Source organism: Dipodomys merriami, unplaced genomic scaffold (assembly GCF_024711535.1).
Source record: "Dipodomys merriami isolate MVZ:Mamm:240054 unplaced genomic scaffold, mDipMer1.0.p SCAF_307, whole genome shotgun sequence".
NCBI classification, from domain to species: Eukaryota; Metazoa; Chordata; class Mammalia; order Rodentia; family Heteromyidae; genus Dipodomys; species Dipodomys merriami.
The window spans coordinates 786,598-805,802 of record NW_027204571.1 but is presented as its reverse complement, the minus strand read 5'-3'; the positions used below and the strand labels follow the sequence as shown (position 1 = coordinate 805,802).

The 19,205-nt window shown below is 52.9% G+C and overlaps 1 protein-coding gene across 4 annotated transcripts in view; it reads left to right on the top strand.

Annotated features, from left to right (window-relative positions):
* Nucleotides 1–17,433, top strand: part of LOC138840932 (calcium/calmodulin-dependent protein kinase kinase 2) — a 37,364-nt gene extending 19,931 nt beyond the window's left edge. Inside the window, exons 7-17 of one of the 4 annotated variants that reach the window (XM_070041369.1) lie at nucleotides 602–638; nucleotides 1,567–1,588; nucleotides 1,719–1,807; nucleotides 2,679–2,878; nucleotides 3,379–3,432; nucleotides 4,189–4,262; nucleotides 4,337–4,424; nucleotides 7,941–8,069; nucleotides 11,038–11,138; nucleotides 11,530–11,572; nucleotides 14,236–17,433. In XM_070041369.1, coding sequence (XP_069897470.1) covers nucleotides 602–638; nucleotides 1,567–1,588; nucleotides 1,719–1,807; nucleotides 2,679–2,878; nucleotides 3,379–3,432; nucleotides 4,189–4,262; nucleotides 4,337–4,424; nucleotides 7,941–8,069; nucleotides 11,038–11,138; nucleotides 11,530–11,572; nucleotides 14,236–14,388 — 990 coding nt within the window. In that variant the 3' untranslated portion in view covers nucleotides 14,389–17,433. The remainder of the gene's footprint in view (nucleotides 1–601; nucleotides 639–1,566; nucleotides 1,589–1,718; nucleotides 1,808–2,678; nucleotides 2,879–3,378; nucleotides 3,433–4,188; nucleotides 4,263–4,336; nucleotides 4,425–7,940; nucleotides 8,070–11,037; nucleotides 11,139–11,529; nucleotides 11,573–14,235) is intronic. The other 3 variants (XM_070041370.1, XM_070041371.1, XM_070041372.1) reach the window with 3 other exon arrangements.
* The last annotated feature ends 1,772 nt before the right edge of the window (nucleotides 17,434–19,205 follow it).

Genomic DNA, 19,205 nt, shown 5'->3' with positions numbered 1-19,205 from the left:
TGTTACTTCCTGTTAACTCTCACCCTCCTCAACACTGCTTACTACCCCCATCTTGCAGATCCCTGAATTGGGGCTGAGCTCTACTGCTTTTCATCCATTTCTCTCTGGAGCTAGCCTCTGGGTAGTTGGCATCCAAAAGGTGCCATACACGTTAGTGGGCACCACTGTGTTCCAATAAAACTTTATTTATGAAACCAAGAGGATTGGGCCCACAGGCTTATAACTAACCAAGGCCTGTTGTAGGTCAGCTGTTCTCACACTTTGTCTCATGGAACTTAGGGCCTAGGTAATGTTTCTGAGCTCTTTTGCTCAAGCCTAGTGCTCTACCATTTTGAGCCCAAGCAGTAATTCCACCTTTTTGGTGATTAATGGGAAATAAGAGTCTCAAAGACTCTCCTGCCCAGGTTGGCTTTGAACTGCAATTCTCAGATCTCAACCTCCTGAGTAGCTATGATTACAGGCGTGAGCCACCAGCGCCTGGCAGAAGTGTGCCCTCTTGAGACAAATGCAGCCATGTGCTTCTGCTGCCTCTGTTCACGTGTTCATTTTCTCCTCTCCTTGCTCCTTGTCCTGGCCTGTCCCTGGATGCCTGTGTCAACAGGTCCTGGATGACCCCAATGAGGACCATCTGTACATGGGTAAGAGAGACGGGGGGGGGGGGGGGTGGGCGCGCTGAGCCTGTTGAAAATAAAACAGCAGACATCTTGACACTTAGCCCCTAAATACTTTAGTGTACATCTCAGTAAGGGTTATTCACCTGCATGATCCCAGTCCCATGATCATGTTAAAACCTCACATTTCCACATTTGGATGAAATCTCTATAGTTACTTTTTTACTTTGCAGCCCAGGCCTGGGTATAAAACAAATGATGATAAACAGTCCACATAGTAGAAAGAAAGGCCTGATCCTCAAACTTGATCTATATTTCTAGAATTAGAGAGATCTTCCCCCCACTCTCCAACACATGATGAACCCCAAGAGTAGCTGATCTGTTGGTGACTAAAAATAGAGCTGATTCAGTTGGCCCATCCCTCTTGATTTGTGGTGCCTGGGTGGGCAGGGAGAAGGGGCAGAGATTCATGAAGCTTGCTTCTTTAAGACTCAAGTAACCAGGCCCACAAGGCCAAAGCTTCTAATGTTATCCTGAAGCAACAGCAGATCTGCCCTCACTCAGGCTCATGGTGCTTGAGGACCTCGCTGGGACCAAAGGACATAGTTTAGCACCCATTACAACCCTAGAACCTCCAAGCGAGCAGAGGGATGAGGGGAGCCCGGGAACCACCCCTGCTGCCCTTCTCCCCCTTTCCTCTTTCCCTATAGGTCCTCAGCCATTTTGAGCACTAGAAATAAAAGGCAGATTAGGGTCCTGGGGACCTAGAAATCCCTAGTCCTTCCCTTCCCAATAGGATCTCAGAAAAACCTTGAGCAGCTCTGGTTCCGTGGACATTTCCTCTCCCTTGCCCTCAGCAGAGTTTTTGTGCTTAGTGTCCTCCGAGGCAAGGAGGATGGGGTGAGGGATGGGCTCCCAGGTTCCAGTGTAACAATACCCCTTTTCTTCCTGACAGTGTTCGAGCTCGTCAACCAGGGGTGAGTGCCCTAGCTCTGTGATGCCAGAAGTTTCTGGAGCAGAAGAGTAGAGTGAGGCTGTGCCGGGCTGCCTGGGGGGAGAGCGGGGCTGGGTGGTCTGGTTTGCATTCACTGTGTGTCTGCCTCTCAGGCCTGTGATGGAAGTGCCTACCCTCAAACCGCTCTCTGAAGACCAGGCCCGTTTCTACTTCCAGGATCTGATCAAAGGCATCGAGTACTGTAAGTGCCTGTGGGAGGTCGCTTGCCCAGGGAGTAGTTAGCAGTCAAGCCGGAAAGTGGAAAACATCTTATTTTCCTCCTGGAGCACATGGAGGTGGGCGGCAGAGCCATCCTAAGCTGAGCCTGTGGGGTGCACAGCCCTTCCTCCTGCTGCAGAGACAAATGATGATAAATAGCAAGAGTGAATTTCTCCAGAACTTTCTATGTAAGCCAGGCACTGTTGAGAGCTCGGTGTACAGTACACATCCGTGGTTCTTACTGGCGGGGCTCTGCTCTGCTCTGGGGGTAAGCATTTTGCAATGTTGTAGCGTAAAATGTGAAACACCTAGCACTTTTGAAGGTCTGCCCTGGTGGTCAACAAAGGAGCCAGTTGACCTTGTGAACATGGTGATCTTCATCACTGTTATCATAGAAATGGAATCTGCCCACCCTATACCATATCATTATCTGTTGCTATTGGATAACAACCAGGCAGAAACAGTGAGACACAGCCCTAAAACTGCTTTTGTGGCTTATACTTCAAATTGACCTGCTCAGACCATGGTTGGTTTGATGATGAAGTTGTTTGATGAGCCTCAGGCTCTTAGGAGTTGTACTCTACCTGGGACTTAGATGTAGTAGGTGGTTACAGGTTGTTGTAGGTGGTTTGTGTCTAGAAAATGGGGTAAACTGCTTTGGAAGTCTCTCTTCTTCCCTTATTTTGCAGAGGATTTGAGTGCCCAGGTTTGGGGCAGGGGAAGCTGGGAAAGGGGCTGTGGGGGATGAGATGCGTGGGGGCGCTCTGCTTGTGTCTGTGTGCTGTGTGGTCCCGTGGACATCCTCACTGGGTTCTCCTGCCGGCTTTCTCCCTGGGCGTCCACCCCATGTCCAGTACACTACCAGAAGATCATCCACCGGGACATCAAACCTTCCAACCTCCTGGTAGGAGAAGATGGGCACATCAAGATTGCTGATTTTGGTGTGAGCAATGAGTTCAAGGGCAGTGATGCCCTCCTCTCCAACACTGTGGGCACACCTGCCTTCATGGCGCCCGAGTCGCTCTCAGAAACCCGCAAGATCTTCTCTGGGAAGGTAGGTTTCGACAGCCCAGGCTGCTGGGTTCTGCCTGGGTTATGGTCCTTGGGTTGTAGTGGCAGAAGTCTGGGACAAATGGGCTTGGCTTATACTGAGATGACCGAAGGCTGGGTACATTTAGTTTCAGACATAGCCAGTGGATCATACCAATGGGTCATTCGCCATCTTTCAGCTCTGTTTGCCTTCATTGGTTTTCCCTGCAGGTAGGTCAGGTACCTTCAACTCCAGGCTACTTTCCATCAGATGACCACCCTCAGTATCAAGAGCAGAAACCATGGGACTAGCTCTGATTGGCTCAGAGTGGGTCTTGTGCCCATCCCTACACAAGTCACCATGGTTGAGGGGGGTTGTGCTCTCTTGGCCAGGCTTGAGTCATGCGCCCACCCAGCAGGCTAGAGGCTGCATGAATTTCCTCAAGAAAAGCTGGAAGATTGGGAAAAGCAGTAGTTGGCCCTCCCTGCCTCGGCCCCTCCTACTAAGCAGTCTTTTTCTTGCAGGCCTTGGATGTTTGGGCCATGGGTGTGACACTGTACTGCTTTGTCTTTGGCCAGGTAAGAGAGTTTTCAGTCTAAGTGCTGCTGAATTAATACAGGGAGACACTATTGTCCACTTGACAGTTAGATGACAATGAAAAGGGATAAAATGTATGTACTCGTGTATGATAGCGTTTTTATTATAGATTGTGAAGAAGATGACCTAATCAAATAGAAGGATCATGAGTTGAGGTTGGCTGGGCTAAGGAGGTCCTATTTAAGAGAGGGAGCACTGAGCATGGGCAAGGCAGCTGCAAAGCTCTGCCCTCCTGGAACCTCCCAGTGGAGGATCACAGTGTCGGGGACAAGGGCTGTAATGGGAGGTGCTGTGGTCAGGCAGGGACAGGGTGACACTACTTAGATGGAGTGAGTGTAGGGAAAGTTCCTATGAGGTGAGCTTTGATTGGACAGGTGCATGATGGGAGAAAACAGGAGGTCACAGTGGATTAAGTCTTGGTTATGAGGCCTGGGCTAAGCTCTCATAATCACAACTGCTACTCCAGAGCCTTCAGAAGTGTTGTTGTTTTGGCCCCTCTTCCGGCAGGGAGGAAGAGTAATTACTTTTGTCTTGGTAGGATGCTGAAGCACAGTAGACTGCCCTAGAGCTGCTAGGAACATCCCTGGTCCCTCTAGAACTCAGGAGGGCTGGGGCCTGCTCCCTCCCCAGATGGGGCCAAAGCTGTTGACTTCTCTCCTGTTAACCCTGGGAAGTGACGTCTTTACTCTGAAGACGTGGCAGCCAGTGATCCCACTCTGTCCCTGGCCTCTTAACAGTGCCCATTCATGGATGAGCGGATCATGTGTTTGCACAGTAAGATCAAGAGTCAGGCCCTGGAATTTCCAGACCAGTGAGTACTGCCTGTCTGCCCCCTTATCTCCCTCTGGGTCCTTGGCACCCATCCTGATGTATCTTCCTCTTTAGGCCTGACATAGCTGAGGACTTGAAGGACCTGATCACCCGTATGTTGGACAAGAACCCCGAGTCTAGGATTATGGTGCCGGAAATCAAGGTATCTTGGGACCACCACTGGCCCTGAAGGCCAACACCTGAGGCTTGGCCTGTGTCCTGTGCTTGAAATCATTTGGCTTAACCCTGCCTCGGCCAGGCCCTGCTCCCTTGTCTACCGCGCCATGGCCTCATCAGCACTGCTGTCTTCCCACGCCTTGGAGGCACTGGGCCATTGGGGTGTGATGAGGGTTGGGCTTGCATCCACTGTGACTGGGGAGGCGGCACTGCTGACCAACCAGCTTGTGCTGGGGCTGGTGGTGTCCACCCTCCACAGGCTGACCAGGCCTCTGTGTACTCCCTGCCCTGGCAGCCAAACCTCTGGATCCTTTCCAGGACCCTACTTGTCAGAGATGACCAGTCCTGTTGGGTCTTCGTCCGTCCCACAAAGGACAGACGGGGTCCGAGGAAAGGTAAGTGTGGCGCTCACCCATTCCCTAGCCTCCCTCAGCCCAGGAGACAATCAGACACAGCAGGGAGCCAAATCCAGCAGGTAGAAAAACTCGTTTATTAACAGAGAGCAGCCCCTTTTAAAGACAAAAAGGGTGGGTGGTATGGTAAGGGAGGAAGAGGAACCAATCACTGTCAAGGTCACACCCTATCATTCACCTGAGCTCTCACGGGCTGGTTAGGTACTGATCAGAAGATCAGTTGGGGTCTGCCCACTCTACTGTCTCCCAGAGCCATCTTGGCTGGCCATGTGCTCTTCAGTAAATTAGGCTCTGCCCACTCAACCCCCTCTTGGCGCCATCTTTGCTGCCCATGTGCTCCACAGATTCCCCCCTTTTTTTAGTTTTAATGGCAGACCCACCTAGCACAGTAATAAACATCAGTCCCACCACAGTTAGAAATGACCGAAGCAGCCGGGCGCTGGTGGCTCATGCCTGTAATCCTAGCTCCTCAGGAGGCTGAGATCTGAGGAGCGCGGTTCAAAGCCAGCCTGGGCAAGAGAGACCGTGAGACTCCTATCTCCAATAAACCACCAGAAAACCGGAAGTGGCGCTGTAGCTCAAGTGGTAGAGCGCTCGCCTTGAGCTGAAGAGCTGAGGGACAGCACCCAGGCCCAGAGTTCAAGACCCACGACCGACAAAAAAAAAAAAAAAAAAAAAGAAATGACCGAAGCAGTTCGATTAAATCCTGGGTACCTGGTGTCTTTTAAGTAAGCCAGTTCCTTGTACGTGCCTTTAAGCTAGCACAGGAGTCAAGATGACCTTTGAGCTTTACTGTCGGCTCCCAATGGCTCCCAACATCATCTCCCCCCATCTTTGCTTAAAGAAGCAAACCCGCCTGTCTTAGGTTGGGTGGATCGCCTTGTCTGCCTTACCCGTAATCGGGAACTTCTTCAGAGCGGAAGCTGAAGGCCCTGTCTTAGGTTGGTCAGACTGACACCCCCTCTTACCCGTCTCTGGCTGCGATTCCTCTCGGGGGGAAATTCATTCATTTGGAGCTTGATAACTGGCTGGCTAAGCTCATAAGAGTTTTGCAGTGCACGTATAACGCAAGGAAGGCATAGAAAAACCATCAGCAAAAGCATTCCCAGGCCAGGAAATGTCACTACTAGTCCTTTAACCTTAGTGAAGGATGGATAGCAGTCTTTGCCACTTCAGAGTCCAGAGGTGGGGATTGTTCTAATCCAGCTATTTGCCTGTGGCGTTGGACAAAATCTAAGCTGGAAGCATAACAAAAGGTGGTTGTTTAACAATTAAGTATGGATTCAATGCTGCTATACAAGCAATTAGTAAAAGAACAATTAAAGCAGGTAACATTAAAATAGTTAACTCCTAAAAAATATTAAATAGTCCATAGGGTGGTGATCAAAATGAAGGTCAGGCCACCAGGTTGAAGGGACAGCTTCTCTTGTGCTCCTGACAATTTCTGCATTGCCAGCGTTGATCACTGCCCAGGTCACTCGTTGAGGTTGATGCAGATTCCATAGGGCCGTTCACAGGATCGGGAGAGTCAGGACAGCCAACAGCTGGAGTATCGCCATCTGCCATTGTTAGAGAACACAAGAGCTGCTCAAGGGCTGGTTGCCCTTGGGGATGGTTAATAATTGTCTTTCTGGCTTTTGTCTTTAGCTTATTCTTGGGTATCCTCCTGTATAGAGGAAATGGGTAAAAACTTAAGGTTCCTGGCAGGGATCCAAATGGGAGTGGACTCCCCTATGGGGAAAATGCATCCAAATCCCCTGCCCATAGTAACTAGGGGGTCAGGTCCTCTCCATTGTTGTGTCAGGGGGTCCTTCCACCTGACTTTCACTTGGGGCTTAGGGTTTAGTTGTCCCCAGTGCTTCTGAAATCTGGATTCGGTTGCCCCTTTTGACAAATTTAAAAACAAAGCTATCTGTACCTGTATATGGGGGCTAACTCCCCCCTTTTTTGTTTTATCCTGAAGGGCCATAATTATGGCCAGCATTTCCTTATATTGTAATTGTAGGGACAGAAACCCAAAGGGGGGAATCTGTGGAGCACATGGGCAGCAAAGATGGCGCCGAGAAGGGGTTGAGTGGGCAGAGCCTAATTTACTGAAGAGCACATGGCCAGCCAAGATGGCTCTGGGAGACAGTAGAGTGGGCAGACCCCAACTGATCTTCTGATCAGTACCTAACCAGCCCGTGAGAGCTCAGGTGAATGATAGGGTGTGACCTTGACAGTGATTGGTTCCTCTTCCTCCCTTACCATACCACCCACCCTTTTTGTCTTTAAAAGGGGCTGCTCTCTGTTAATAAACGAGTTTTTCTACCTGCTGGATTTGGCTCCCTGCTGTGTCTGATTGTCTCCTGGGCTGAGGGAGGCTAGGGAATGGGCGAGCGCCGCACTTACCTTTCCTCGGACCCCGTCCGTCCTTTGTGGGACAGACGAAGACCCAACACAGTCCCTTTGAGAAAGTACAGTGAGAATAGAAGGAAGTCAGTGAGCAATTCATCCAGCAGAACGCAGTCTTTGAAGGGACTTCCCACATCTCTGCCAATGCCATGTGTACACACTGGCCTTTTAAGATGTCTCAGTATTGCCCCAGGGCCTCTTAGCCACTTGGGTAGCCAGCACGCACTGAAGGGCATCTTGGCAGACCGAAAGGTCACAAATAAGGACTTGCACCCCAGGGAGAGGAGTGGAGGCGTCGCTGGCCTGGGTCCTTTCCTGGTCTTTTCCTCCCAGCTGGTCCGGCTGGGTCTTCCTGAGCTACCATTTACTGTGTGTGACGTGGGGAGTGCGCGGCCTGCTTGGGGCTGTGGAGTGATGGGTGTGCCTGGGGCAGCTGGTCAAGGTCGATGCCTAGTTCTAGTTTCCTGCCAATACCAGCTCTGCGGACATCTCAGCCCGTGGCTCCTACCATTCTTTGTCTCTTGCTTTTCTGTCTTTCCTTCATTCCACTCACCTGCCTTCTGCCTGGCTCACTAGCTCTCCTGCATGCTGGCCGGGCCCTGGCCTCTCCCTCCTGCATGCCCTTCTCAGCTCCACTTGCTGGCAGGGCCCCTTGACAGCCAGCAGCTGCCTCACCCTCCTGTCATTCGTTGAAGCTGCACCCTTGGGTCACGAGGCACGGGGCCGAGCCACTGCCATCGGAGGACGAGAACTGCACGCTGGTGGAGGTGACGGAAGAGGAGGTGGAGAATTCAGTCAAACACATTCCCAGCCTGGCGACCGTGGTAAGACGGGACGAACCAGACTGAGAACAGAGACCGGAGCGTCTTTTAAAGCAGGGCTGTGGAGAACAGGGCTGGAATGGGCGATACCTGCGGAGCACACGCAGGGCCCAAGTTCAAGGCGACAGCTGGGGCTTCCCCTGACCCCATAGCCACTGGCCTCAGGGCCTTGGTCACACACAGGCCAGGCAGTCCCCCTGTGGCTCTCATGATTCCATAAAGATGAGCCTTCCCCGCAAGGAGCGTACTGTTCCTTCTGGAATTCCTGCTTTCAGAGCATGTCAGGAGAGAATCCAGGAGGAGGACCAGGCAGGAGCCAGGGATTGGGGTCTGCGTGGCTGGACTGTCAGGCTCCGTCGTGGCTAGCTGGGGCACGGCATGCCTGCCTGCCTGCAGGACCAGGAGCTCCCGCTTCGCATGCCCTGCAATGAGTCTTGCTTGGGAGCCACTGGACCCTCTTTATGGTCCTGAACCAGGTGGAAGGATCCAGAATGTAGACTCCCCAAACCCAGCCTTGGAGACTGGAGAATCACTTCATTGCCAAGCCCCTGCTGGGAGGGCATCTGTCTTCAGAAGAAAAATAAGAGCCCCAGGGGTCCTGGCCCCGGGCACAGAGCTAGGAGTGGAACTGAGCCAGTTACCCTCCACAGCCGCTGAAAGCCCTGGCTGTTTGTCCAGCACCAGCCCCGGCTGGCAGGTGGGCTTGGGGTCGGGAGGGCAAAGGCAGCGTCCAGACCCGCGGGACTAGCCCTTCTGACGCTCACAGGCTTCCTCCTGATGCTCCAGCTTTGCACCGTTCCTTCTGCTTCCACACTCTGCCTCTCTTCCTCCCTGAGCCTGACACCCAGGGCCAGGCACCCATCCATGTCTCTCCCTCCCCCATCTGGGGCCCCTGCATGAGCCTCACCTACACCCACTCACTGTCCTCATCCTCCCTTCCTCCCACCACATTCGACTGGCACCAGGGGCAGGGGAGCAGCTGCCTTTGGACCCTGTGTCCACTCCGAGTTATTCTGTTCTGGGCTCTGCCCTCCTGCCAACCCTTGGGAAAAAGCACCTGTCCCTGAGGTCTGGAAAACACTTTTTGAACTACTTCTGAGTAGTTTCCTAGGCAGAGTACAATGATGAGTGAAACCAGCGGCCCTGGCAACCTGGGGAGGCGGATGATGGCCATGGCACGCACAGTGCAGTAGGGGAGGCAGGTGCTGGCCATGCCCCGGCACGCACGGCGCAGTAGAGGGACTGCCAGGCGCCCGGATGGACAGCCTCCGCCTGGTTGCATTGGGAGTAGCATCCTGGAAGAAGTAGATGTGTGCAAAAAGAATGACAGAGACGGGGTGGGGGTAGAAAGCCTAGCAGGAGGAACAGCGTAGGCATTGTCCTCCAGTGGGAGAGAGTTGGGCCAGCAAGAAGCTTCCAGAAAAACCTGGATTGCTAAATCCTCAAGGAAGTGGAGCTCAGTCCGAAGCATTTGAGGAGTTCTTTCAGGGTCTGGACCCAGCTACTCATTGGGTGGAATGGGGGAGGAGGAGGCAGGCGTTGAGAAGTGGTCCACATTGGGAATTGGGGAGTCCAGCCCCCTTGGTGTATTTGTCATTCAGCAAGCATTTGCTGGGCACCCGTGATAGGCCAGGCTTGAGATGAAAAGATGAGCAAGGACCCGTGTCCGCTGTCAGGGGACCTCCAGCTTCTGAGAGATGAGTGCCGAAAGAGTGAGCCTCCTGCAGGCCGAGAGGCCAGCGAGGGAGGTGCTCGGGGAGCTCACAGACAGGAACGGGCAGCCTTGCTGAGGCCAGGCGCCTGCCACAGCCCAGAGGCCCTGTCAGAGCTGGGCTGGGACCCTCAGCCTCGCTGGGCTGCAGACTTTGTTCTCCATGGTTTCCCTGTCTTCCGATTGATCACCAGGGACAGGGACCAGAGGGAGAGGAGCAGGGGGTGGATGCTTTCGAGGGGAGGTTTCTGAATGACACTAACATGTCACAACTATGAGGTGACTTCTGCACGCTGTTCTCAACACCACTGAGGTTTCACTCAGCGCTGCTTCATTTGGTCACCTGAGCTCCACGGTTCACATACAAATGAAAGGAGTTGGAGCCCTACTAGCATGGGTGAGGCACTGGGTTCTACCCCTAGCACCACAAAACGTAATAATAAATAATGTAAGCAGGAGGATGTATGAAGGTTTCTTATAAATTCAGTGCTCCTTTATGTCTGGGGACTTGAGGATCCACAGGTTTTCCCAAGTCCCAAGGGATCTCTATGCTTTGAAATGGTGAATTGGAATTTGGTTGTGTGAATTATTTCTCACTTCTTGAAAGAGCAGTCTTGAGCTAGGCACCAGTGGCTCACACCTGTAATCCTAGCTACTCAGGAGGCTGAGATCTTAGGACCACAGTTCAAAGCCAGCCCAGGCAGGAAAAGCCGTGAGACTCTTATCTTTAATTAACTGCCAGAAAACTGGAAGTGGCGCTGTGGCTCGAGCAGTAGAGCGCTCGCCTTGAGCTGAAGAGCTGAGGGACAGCGCCCAGGCCCAGAGTTCAAGCACCATGACTGACAAAAACAACAACAATAACAACACCCCAGGTGATTTCTGAGCTGCTATAGTGTGTTTTCCTTGGGGTGAAATACGGACAAGTTTCACTGACAGTCAGGGCTTGGCCTTGAATACATAGAGGCTGCTGGCCCAGAGGTCCTTCCAGAAACGGCTCTGTGAGACAAGTGTGCCAGGTGTGGCCAGTGGCTGCACAGCCAGGGCCCCAAAGGGTCAGCTAGGCTGAGACTGGGTCTCTGCAGACCCAGAGTGTGGACTTAGCAGCTAGGGAGTAGGGCGTGGACGGCTGAGAAGGGATGCCCTCCCTCCTCCCCCCGGGGAGCAAGGCTGCCCCAGCTGTGAGCCTGGGATGCTGACAGGGAGTGGAGATGGCGTGGCTGGCGTGTCATTGTGGACAGACTGTGCTCCTCTTCCTCGTAGATCCTGGTGAAGACCATGATCCGGAAGCGCTCCTTCGGGAACCCGTTTGAGGGCAGTCGGCGGGAGGAGAGAGCCTCGTCTGTGCCTGGGACTCTGCTCACGTGAGTGTCCACTGCCTTCCTCCCAGGGCAGGGCAGGACCACCACATGGCGGTGGGGCACCAGGGAGAGACCCCCAGCAGCAAGGTGGAGACGTCAGCGTTGGGTACTGAGCCTGGCGCAGCCAGCATGGTGTGCTGTCCGCTCGTCCATGAGGAGGTGTCCCCTTTCCCAGGGGCTTCCGGCTTCCATGGGAGGTCTCTTGGCCAGCAGCTCATTTGTTACCCAGAAACACCAAGTGTTTTTTGCTGTGGGACCCTACATGTTAGTGCACAGAGGAGCCTGCCCTCCTGCAAGGAAAGCCATGTGAAAGCAGCTGTTGGGCAGGGGACAGCCGCCCATGGTCCTGGGAAGCCTCTCTCACTTCCCTTTTCCCTCCCTCTGGCAATTCCAGCAAAAAGTCAACCAGGGAGTGGGAGCCCCTGTCTGAGCCCAAGGTAACGCCTGCCTGCCTGTGCCGTAGCCTCTGCCGGGGCCTGGGGGCGGGGCAGCTGCAGAGTGAGGGGCGCCTCCAGCCCAGCTGCGGTGCCCGGCTCCCTGTGAGCCTTCAGACTCGGGGGCTTGGGCCCGACAGTGGGTCTTGCATGTGGGCTGGGCTGCGGTGCATGGCGCTCCACCCGGAATGCCTGTGAACTCACCCAGGTCTTCAGGCCCAGGTGGGCACCCACATACTCAGTGCACGGCAACAACATTGAGGCTGCCTCGGGCCCCAGGGCTGCCTTACTGTGTGCGCGTGTGTGCGTGTATGTGTGCTCTGAGTACAGATCAGACCTGGTGCACCCTGGCTCTTCACCAGGGGTATCCAACACCTGCCCTTTCTTCTCTGCTGGGTTGAGAACTAGAAAAGAAGTCCCCTTCTGCCTGCTGCACAGTGATGTGAGTCCTAGGACTCAGTAGGACCAGAGCTTTCTCTTCTGGCCGGGACATCCAGACCAGCATTACCTGCATCTCCCAGGACAGAAGAGAAAAGGTGTCATTGTAAGACTAGAAGGACCTGGCTGGACTCGTTCCCAAAATGCCTGCTGCAGGGCGAAGACCTGAAGTCCTGATGTGGCGGGCTGTCTCCCACTGGGAACTCCAGGCAGCTATTCCTATTGTTAAAGATAGCTTTATGAGGCCTGGCCTGTAGCTCTGTGCAAGGACATTTGCCCAGGATGTATGAGGTCATGGGTTTGATCCTCAGAAACACACACACACTCAGATTAGCTTTATTGAGGTGTAATTCACATATCTTACTGCTTGCTCACTTAAAGTGTACAGTTAATATCATCCCAGAGCTATGTGGCTGGCTACACAGTAACTTTAGGATGCTTTCATTAGCTCCAGAGGGCCCCTGCATCCCTACCCAAACACCCATTTTCTGAGGATTTGTCTGTTCTGGACATTGGCTGTCACTGGACTCATTTGGTATGTGGCCTCTCCTATCTGGCATCTTTGATTGGCACTGTGGTTTTGAGGCTCATCTGGGTCATAGCTCAGGTCATGGCTCTGTCCTCTGTTGTGACTGAGCAATATCTAGGTGCAATCCCCTTTGTTTATCCATGCATCCGCTGATGGATGTTCTGTCTCCTTGGCTATCATACATGCTGATGCTGTGGACATGTGTGCACGGGGGAAGCCCTTCTCTTTGTTAGGAGTTAGCTTCTGAGAGGAAATGTATTGGCCGCTGGTACCCTAGCAGCCAGGAGCTTGTACGGTGATCTAGGAGAGCACTTTGATTTTGAGAGGCCTCGCAGTCCAGAGCAGGCCAGAGGCTGTGCCAGCACCAGCGGTCAGGCCAGTCGTCAACACCTTCCTTCCCACGAGAAGCCTTTCTTTAGCCCTTCTCTTCTTAACCTCCATGTTAGGCTTTGCCTCTCTTCTCTGAGAAAGTCTGTTCTTTGTTTTTATTTTCAGTGTGATCAGCATTGTCAGATGCCATCAGAAATTGGCCTGAAGGGTGGCAATGCCCTGTCATTCCCTCACCTGTGGCCCCAGTGATGCCTGTGGCGGGTGCCATGCTTATCATGGGCCGTGGGGTCCTGCACCAAAGGCCACTGCTCTCTCCACTGAGACCCAGCCCATGCCACAGCAAGAGCAGGAGCAGAGGCCCTGGTCTGACAGCTAGTCGCAGCTCTCTACTGCCCAGGGGTCTTCACCCCCTAATTGTGGATGTGATTTTCTTTTTTTCCTTTTTTTGTCAGTCATGGAGCTTGAACTCTGGGCCTGGGCACTTTCCCTCAGCTCTTCAGCTCAAGGCAAGCACTCTACCTCTTGAGCTACAGTGCCACTTCCGGTTTTCTAGTGGTTTAGTGGAGATAAGAGTCTCACGGAGTTTCCTGCCCGGACTGGCTTTGAACCGTGATCCACAGATCTCAGCCTTCTGAGTAGCTAGGATTACAGGCGTGAGCCACTAGTACCCGGAGTGGATGTCATTTTCAAAGAGGTGTTTTCTTCCTGGGAGGCACAGACATTATTTCCCTTTCCTGTATAGGGACACAGGTATCTATCTGCCCAGGGCACACAGAGCCTTGTGGAGAATGATGGACAGTAGTCCCAAAAGGTGAGCCCAGTGACTTCCCTTGTAAGACAGAGGGCTCCGGCCCCTCCTTAGAGATCTCCAGCATAGCTGACACATCCAGCCACTCTTCTGGGACTTGGGGCTCTTCTGAGAAGGGAGGGGGTTTCCTGTGACCGACCTGGCTGGTGGGGGCTCGGGTGGTTGGCACAGGCCTTTCTCAGCAGCACAGGCCACTGCCCCAGGAGCACAGTCACAGTTCCAGCCCTGGAGGAACTTACTTCCTAAAGGGGCGAGAACACACTGTGGTAGGACCTGCGTTCTACTTGTGACCCATGCCATGATTGTCCCATAGCTTTGCATCTGCTTTATAAATATTCCTTGTTATTTGGGGCAAATCATGGCTCCCTTGTTTATGGAGGGAGTGCAGAGGCTTTTGAAAAAATGTATGTGAGCAAGAACAAAAGGAAGTACCTCCTAATGTCCCTGGTGGCATAAGATGGCACTCCTGAGCGGATGGCACCCAAGGCAGGAGCCGGTCAGGGCTCTGCTGTTGTGTCTCCGTGAGCAGGTATTAACGCTGGTTTTCTGTTTGGTGAGCAGGAAGCAAGGCAGCGAAGAGCTGGCCCCCGCAGGGGAGGAGGAAGTGATCTTGTGAGAGGTGGTCCCTGCGTGCAAAGTTGGGGGGTCCTGGCCCCTGGCTCCCCCACGCATAAGCCTCCACAGCAGCCTGAAGAGGTGATGGAGCCGGAGTAGCGTCTGGACCGCTCGACCTCGCATGCCTGGCTGTGCTGCCCCGCGCGGGCGGCTGCACCGCGTTTCCATAGCCGCATGTCCTACGGAAACCCGCACGTGTAGAGCCTTGACCGTCATCTCTGGTTACTTGTTTTCTTCCTTGTTATTTTAAAAGGGACAAAAAAAAAAAAAAGACCCTGTGATGTGGCCGCTGGCTGGCTGGACCCACAGGTATGAGTTGCAGACCCAAATCCATGTGCATTTTGGGACAGTTGCTTTTTAAAATGTTTTTATGCCAAAAACAACAACAACAACAAAGAAACAACCTTCATTGGGAATTCAGAGCCCTGTGAGATGTTCTGAGTGAGCGTGCGCAGGCCTGGACTGTCGGGAAGCAGGCACGCACGATGTGGCTGTTTCCAGAGGGAGTGGAAGGTTCAGGTCACTCCTGTGAAAACCCCAAGCCGTGGAATCTTCCAGAACAGTGCCTGGAGAGCAGGGCTGGCACTCAGAGCTGCAGGGAGCTGCCACACAATTCATGCGCCAGAAGGACTTATGAATGCTTTGATGTCAGGATAATCGGAAGGGCTGCAAGTCATATTGCTTCCTAAAATGGATTTTCCAGCCTAGCAGGGGTTTGCCAGGCGAGGTAGGGAAAGGCTTCGCCTGGGCTCCTGCTGGCGCACAGTGGGTCTCTGGTGGTGGCTGGCCAGGCACTAGTGAAGCTCGTTGTTAAATGGTAAAAACTTTAGGGTGAAATCCTACACTTCCATGTACATTACATGGCTTACGATTCAACATACAAATGAATTCCAGTTCTCTAGACTGAACTCTAGAGAAGTTCTAGAAGATTCAGTTGTCTAGACTGAACTCTAGAGAAGTTCAGAAGTTACTTGGAGCTTCCAGGTCTTGTGTCACGGCTCCAGCCTGGTGACACCTGTGCCTGTGTATCAGCAGCTCCACTGCCATGCCTCTGAGCTTTCCTTTCCATCCTAGCTGCTTTGTAAACCCCACCGCAGCTTCCAGGGCCACGTGGGGAAGCCGAGACTCAGTGGCCATCCTTGGCAGCACAATGTGAGGGTACACACAGTGATATGGGGACACCCTTTCGGAACATTGTTGAAACTCCGGGTCCAAGGGACCCAGGGCTTGGCACAGGATGTTACCTTTGGTAACCAGTAGCCCAGAGCAAAAAAGGTGATTTTTTTTTTTTTCCTTCCAACCAATCTTGGGAAGTTTGGTTGAGGTTTGGATGTGACTGTTGCTGCCATCCAGGGGTGGGTGTGCGTGAGGTTCAAGGGGCGGGAAGCTGGAAGGGCTGGCTGTCTTGAGCTCTGCTCCCCAGTGCATTGCAGGGAAATGGGGTGTTGATAACAGAGCTCGGAAGACCCCGTTTCTCTTGTTTTCTGCCTTGGTTCTGGGACTTTCTACAGAGAGAGAGCGAGGCTGGTTCCCCTGCCCAGAGCCACAGAGTGCTGGCATTCTTGGCTTCCACAGGTTTTTCTTATGCTCTTGACTGTAGTTTAGCCAGACTTTTCTTGTGTAAGTATAGCATTAGGGCATGCTGGTTCTGAAGAGCAAGGACTCCAGTCTCGGTGGGGTCCCCTCGCCTGCTTGCTTTGTGTCTGTAGTCAAGTATTTCCTCTTGCCCTCCCCCTCTTTCAGGGGAAAGCACCCAGTAGCTCCACCCTCCAGTAGCAGATGGGGTCTGGTAAGTTTGCAATAGCACCTTGCAGTGGTTTAAGCCAACTGGTCCTTAGTCTCCATCCAGCCTGCCTGGGTGGACACCAGCCTGGGGAAGGAAGGGCGCAGCGCAGAACTCTCCGGAGCCCCTTGTGTTTACACAACAGCATCAGGCAATGCCATTTCTCATTTCTCCTACCACGGAACCTTCCATCCAAGATGTCCTACATGGAATGCCAGCCACCAGGCAACAGACAGATGTTCAGGCAGGTGGTGGGGGAAGGGCCGCATCAGTAACATTAAAAAAAAAAAAAAAAAATAGCAGGGTGCTGGTGGCTCAGGCCTGTCATCCTAGCTACTCAGGAAGCTGAGATCTGAGGCTCGCAGTTCAAAGCCAGCCTGGGTAGGAAAGTCAGTGAGACTCTTCTCTCCAGTGAACCACCAGAAAACTGGAAGTGGTGCTGTGGGTGAAAGTGGTAGAGGACTAACGTTGGGCCAAAGAGCTCAGGGACAGCGCCCAGACCCCGAGTTCAACCCCCATGACTAAAAAAAAAATCCACCAAAGAAAGCTATGGACAGGAACTGTTACCCTCCCAACCCCTACCCTGGAAGATCTAAAGCGGGCAGCTGCAGTCAGTGGAGCCCTAGGGTGCCCTTCTTGGAGCACAAACATGGAGTCTTCAAAGGCCAGTCTGCCAGGAAGGGGCGAAGCTGCTTTGGCAGCTTTTCTGTGTGCGCAGATGTCCTGATGCCTTTGCGTAACTGGCTTGTCCATGGACCATTGCGGTGTAAGCAACTCGGCCTGCATCTGTGCCCTCTTCCACATCCTTCTTCCATCCCACAAGCTGCCCTGGCCCTGGCCCTGGCCCCCCGCAAGGCTTCCAGTCCCTTGTTCCTGCATAAGTCTACAGAGGCCATCTCTCTGCAGGTCTGGCCTTCCCATGAGGCAGGATTCCTTCCACGAAGCCCTTCTGGAACTAGGAAGGGAACATCTGTACAGGTGGCCAGCTAGGTAAGGACTGTGGCTCTCACCCATCTTCCAGAGAGGAACATCCCATCACTGACAGTGGGGCCGGGGCAGCCACTCACGTCCAAGGTGCTAGGGAAGGGCAGTGTTGAGGGTTCTTGTGTTTCCTCTAGCTTCACTGGCTGATCTTCATGGGACTTGTGACTTTTCTATTCTGTAACTAATTATCCAGTGCCCAATGCTTCTGTTTTATTCCTGATCCTTTCTACTATGCATTTTCCTTTCATCAGGTGTACAAAGTTAAATACTGTGTATTTATCACTTAACAAGTTAAGAAACTTAAGCCTTTCGTGTTTTTCCACAGATGATTTAAGCTTCTCTGTAAACTTGAAATAAATGGACAGCAAAATGGTGCAGTCTGGGCCTCCTGGGAGTCTGTGATGTGTTGTTGTTTAGGTCATCTGTCCTTAATGTTTGTTTTCCTTCCTTAGACTGACAGCAGGTCAGATGCTCAAGGCCAAGCTAATGTAGCCAGCAGATCCCTGATTTAAGGTGAGTCTGTGAATGTCACTGCTCACTGCATCATCCCCAGACCAGCGCTGTCTGCAGCACAGGTAGAACTCAGGCAGAACTCACGAGCCCAGGCCCCATTTAAAGCTGCTCCCAGGTGCCACCTGCAGGTCAGAGGGGGAGATACTGCTGTGGAGGTGGTGAGCAGGGCTCCCCTCGCACAGCACGTCGGTACCTACATGCAGGCCGTTTCGTTCGTCCAAGGGCTTGGTCAGCAGAGTACCCTGCAGTCCAGTTTAGCATCTGGAGAGGGTTGCTCCCTCCTTCCGGGCCACAGGGTGGAGCTCTGTCAAACCTCACTTTTGAAGGCACTTGACCCCATTCTTGGACTCAGCCTCCCACTGAGACTGGCATGTGTTTGTGAGGGGACACACGCACACCGCACATCACTTCTCAGAGTTCCAGCTCCCTGTGTGTTCGAGAGCTTTTTTTTTTGGGGGGGGGGTCCGGTCATAGGGCCTGAACTCTGGGCCTGGGCGCTGTCCCTCAGCTCTTCAGCTCAAGGCTAGCACTCTACCACTGGAGCCACAGTGCCACTTCCGGCTTTTTCTGTTTATGTGGTGCTGAAGAATCGAACCCAGGGCCTCATGCTCGAGAGCTTTTTTAATATATAAAGGCCACACAATTGAGCTTTGTTGAAGCATTTGGTAAACTACCTGCTCCCCCTACAAAAACAAAAAATGAGGAAAGGCCCGGTTGGCCATTTATCCCAACAGAAACCAGCACTTTTTCCCTCCCTCCTTGGTTCTGGGGCTTCTACTCTAGGCCTGTGCACTGTCCCTGAGCTCTTGCTCAAGGCTAGCACTACCACTTGAGCCACTTCCAGCTTTTTCTGTGATTAATTGGAGATAAGAGTTTCACAGAAGCTGGGTATTGATGGCTCACGCCTGTAATCCTAGTCGCTCAGGAGTCTGAGATCTGAGGATCACAGTGTAAAGCCAGCCTGGATAGAAAAAGGTTATGAGACTCTTTCTCCAATAAACTTCCCTAAAAGCCAGAAGTGGTGTAGCTCACGTGTCAAAGTGCTAGCCTGGATCTCAGAGAAGCTCAGGGACAGTGCCAAGGCCCTAAGGTCAAGCCCCAGGACTTTCCTGCCTGGGTTGGCTTTGAACTGTGATCCTCAGATCTCTGACCCGAGCAGTTAGTATTACAAGTGTGAGCCACGTGCACCCGGCTAGAAGCCAGCACTTGGAAATGAAGCACTTGATGGCAAAGGGCGGAACACGCTACTTGCTGCATCCTCAACACCAGCTGCAAGTTCATGTGTGAAGCTGGGGCTGTGACAGCTTGGCTGCTGTCTGGCAAGACAGGGAGAGGTGGGCTTGCTTCTGGTTGGGGGCTTGAGAAGCAGATTGGGGAGGAGCACATAGCCATATGACCATGCTCCAAGCCTGGCAGCGTGATTTTGTATAAAAATGAGCACAGGGAAGGAAGGCCGTGTACACAGCATAGGAAGGAAACCTCATGCAGACCAAAACTTAGAGGCTGGAAGTGGCGCTGTGGCTCAAGTGGCAGAGCGCTAGCCTTGAGCTGAAGAGCTGAGGGACAGTGCCCAGGCCCAGAGTTCAGGCCCCATGACACACACACACACACACACATAGTTTTTTTTTTTTTTTTT